General features: G+C 41.8%; 1 protein-coding gene across 1 annotated transcript; it reads right to left on the reverse strand.

Annotated features, from left to right (window-relative positions):
- Positions 1-1,072: 1,072 nt before the first annotated feature.
- LOC101304553 (3-hydroxybutyryl-CoA dehydratase-like) lies at positions 1,073-3,142 on the reverse strand. Its single transcript, XM_004295022.1, has 3 exons — positions 2,697-3,142; positions 2,317-2,599; positions 1,073-1,375 (listed from the first exon to the last, which is right to left on the reverse strand). Exons 1-3 carry the CDS (start codon positions 3,110-3,112, stop codon positions 1,271-1,273), a joined length of 804 nt encoding a protein of 267 aa, XP_004295070.1. The 5' UTR covers positions 3,113-3,142; the 3' UTR covers positions 1,073-1,270.
- Positions 3,143-3,891: the final 749 nt, after the last annotated feature.

Genomic DNA, 3,891 nt, shown 5'->3' on the forward strand with positions numbered 1-3,891 from the left:
AACTCGAAAAATAAATGGACGGAGTGAATTATGTCCGGTTGTGTTCATACTAGAAAAACTCGAGTTTGAGGGCCTTAATGATCACCAAATTGGCTGAAATTTTGCAGAGATGATCTACACAATATTATCTAGATACTAGACGGTGGAGATGTGAAAATTCGATTGAAAAGTGGTGCAAAAATGGAAATCCGCACCAAAACCATTGGTGCGGACGTCCGCACCTGATCAGCATTGTGTGTGTGTATATATATATACATATACACACGTGCACAGCCAAGAAGGGCTATATATATACAGAGAGGATGTGAAGTGGACGTCCGCACTTTAAGCCGGAGTGCAGACGTCTGCTTCACATCCTCTCTGTATACACACACACACACACACACACACACACACACACACACACACACACACAGAGCCGTTCCAACGAGGACGTTCGCACAGCCCTTCAGGTGCAGACGTCTCTCCGTTCTCCACTGTACGGCTCTGACGACGGCGCGTCTCCACCCAGTGGCCTCCAACAGCGTCCCTGATCACTTTCCCTTCCCAGCGAGTCCGCCGAATTCCAGTTTTCCGACGAGATAACTCAAAACTTCAAACAAAATCGATCTCGCCGGAAAACTAGAATTCAACGAACCCGCCAGGGAGGGAAAGTGATCGAGGACGTTGCTGGAGGCCGCTGGAGTGGAGGCTTGCAGTCGTCAGAGCCGTACGGTGGAGAACAGAGGGACGTCTACACTTTAAGGGTGTGCGGACGTCTGCCTCTGATCCCGACTGATATATATATACACACACACAAGTGTGAGGTGGCTTAAGAGATTTTAATAATTTTTTTATCAAAAAAACCGTGATTATATGGGTTTCCTAGTACCTTTTGGCAAGATTCGAGTGATTCCAGTCTTGGTTAGGGTAAACTAGGAATAAGAAAAAACTATCAACCAAGTCCGGATGTACTGTACGTAGTTTAGGTCAGTTTAGCTTTCTCACAACTGAAAACAAGCATTAGTGTTACTACTGAACTCAGATCAAAGATGTATCTACAAATAATGTAACCAATAACACAAAGTGGATTCAGAATGCATGCTCTTGGACTTCAAATGAAGAATGGAAAATAGGGTAACAAGGCTGCAGTTAACAAACACCACGTACCCAATAACATTGAACTGTCCGTTGACTTGTGATCTATTAGAAGGGCAAATTAAACAATTTCCCAGCATTATGGGAGCCCAATATTCTTATGCTTACAGTGAAAGATATCATATTAGAACTTCTACAACTTGGAAGAAGGCTTTTTCGAACTCCGACCGGCTATAAACTCTTGCATCTTCCTAAACTGATCCTTGGTCATTCCATTGTAATATTCATGAGCCCTCTCCTGAAAAATAAAGGCACGGGATGCACAATATGCTCATTATTTCATAGTCATGAAGAATAACAGTTACTGGTAAAGCAACAAGGGCATAAAAACACTACAGATGCTTTGATGCAGCTTCCAGATTTTCTTTTCAGTCTTTCACTATATAGAAACGAATGCAAGCTAAACTGCTAAAGTCTAAGGTTGACTTGCACAGTTGCACGCCAAATATTTTTACAGTTGCGAATGACTCACTAACCTCTTCTAAATGCATTTGCTAACAAGATGATGACTGACAATTCATATAACAAAAACTTTTGTTCGAGAACCAGCAATGTTTCCATTATTTTAATTGAAGTTTTCAATAATTGATTGCAGAAAAAAGTGATTTGAATGTGAACCCCAATCTATCTCATTCCACAAGACCATATATCAAATTGAACTCATACTCTGCATGCATCTTCAGGTTGAAAAGGCGATAAACAATCACAATAACTATAAGGTGATGTTTGATTGGATGAATGGAACAGAGTAGCTTATACAATGAGTGTACCAATGAATCAAGCAAACAATGTAACTGAAATACACAAGAGCGTAATTGATTCCATTCCAATATGCTAAATTTCCTTGTTCACAACAAAAACATGGTGCTTATTCCATTACTATGGTCATTCCATCACCATTCTCATTCATCATCGGCTCACTCCCCCAACCAAACAGATCTCAATCATAGCCAAACAAACAATCATCATAAAACTCACCCAATATCTCATTCAACCAACCAATCATCACCTGATCTCCTAGTATCTCATGGTTTCCAGAATTCCAAACTAACAACTTCACTAAAAAGTAAATCATACTCCAAACCTAGAATAAGCATCTATAAAACCTGAGAAAATTGAGCATTTGAAATGCGGATACAGTACACCAAAACCACAAAAAATCAAGTCGAAATCACATACCTTTTCTAATGTAAGAGCATGGCCCAGGTCCAGCTTGACCCCATCATTAATAACAGCCTTGTACCTCACCACCATGTCCTGGTTGTTCTTCACAATAGCCTCAGCTATTTCCCACGCTTTCTTCAACAACTCAGTCTCCCCCACAACATGGTTCACAAACCCCAACCTCTCCCCCACCTCCGCCGTCAACGGCGTCGCCGTCAGCGACACCTCCCGCGCTTTGTTCGCCCCTATAATTCTCGAAAGCTTCTGAGACAAACCCCACGACGGAAATATGCCAAATCTAATTTCAAAACCAAAGTAGACACTCATTACCAACTTTAGGATTCAAATCCGGGTCGGTTTGGATCCGAATTGAAAGAAAAGGGATTCAAACTCACCTGGCATGAGTGTCGATGAACTTGGCTCCCTTAGCGGCGACGACGATGTCACAGGCGAGCGCGATTTCGAATCCGGCGGTGACCGCGAAGCCGTTGACGGCGGCGATGATGGGCTTCTTGCAGCGCTCCATCTGGGCGACCGGGTCGGTCTCGATGTCCTTGACGTCGCCTTTGAAAACGTCCTCGGCGGCGGTGAGATCGACGCCGGAGCAGAAGGCCCGACCCGTACCCGAGAGAATAATGACCCGGACCGAATCGTCTTGGTTTAGGGACTTGAAGATCCGGGCGAGATCCGTGATCATAGCCTTGGTGAGGGAGTTAAGCAGCTTTGGACGGTTGATGGTGACGTAGGCGATCCCGTCCGGTTCGCGGTTCACGAGGATGGGATTTTCCGGCGTGGATTGTTTTCGGTCCATTTTGGGAAATACGGAGGTGAGTAATGATTGAAGTGAGGGTCGCGTTTTAAGGATTATTATTTTGAAGTGCGTGCCCGATTTGCCTTATCGGTGACGTCGTTTGCCGCCAAAGCTGATGTCGTAGTGTGGATTGGGCTGCACTGCCCGCACTAACCGTCTTTGTTAAATTTTGAGAAATAATTTTTTTTCATCTACTGAATTGATTTTTAACCTTGTTTTTCTAAACTATTAAGATATTTAACTTTTTAAGCATGTCAAAAGTCATTTACAGTACTCAAACAAATTCATCTATTTTTGGCGGGTTTTGATAGAGTTTCAATAATTTCTCAATGCCTGATGACTGATAATGAAGTAAGAGTGTATCTACATTTCAAAAAATTATAGATCTTGTTGTCTAACAAACAAAGTTTGGCACTATTTGAGCGATGAAGTTTGACTGAAGATTTTGTTTATGCATCATTTAGAGATTCCTCTATGACATTTTTCTAGTTTCTATATTGAATGCTTTAATTTTCTGGGTGTTCATAGCCACGACTTAAGGGTTTATGTTAAATAAAGCTTATAACATATATAAATCCTTAAGAAGGCAAAAGTTCACAATACTAGATACATGCAATATGGTGATTTGACTGATCTCTATATTTGTTACAAAAAGAGAGAAGGTGAGAGGATTCGTTTTGATATGATTAATGAGGATCCCTTAAGCTTTTGACTCGAGATATTAATGTGTTAATAGAAACATAGGCTTTAGCTTATTTCTGGCCGGTGTATTGAAGAAA

The sequence above is a fragment of the Fragaria vesca genome, linkage group LG3 (assembly GCF_000184155.1).
Source record: "Fragaria vesca subsp. vesca linkage group LG3, FraVesHawaii_1.0, whole genome shotgun sequence".
In the NCBI taxonomy this organism is placed as follows: Eukaryota; Viridiplantae; Streptophyta; class Magnoliopsida; order Rosales; family Rosaceae; genus Fragaria; species Fragaria vesca.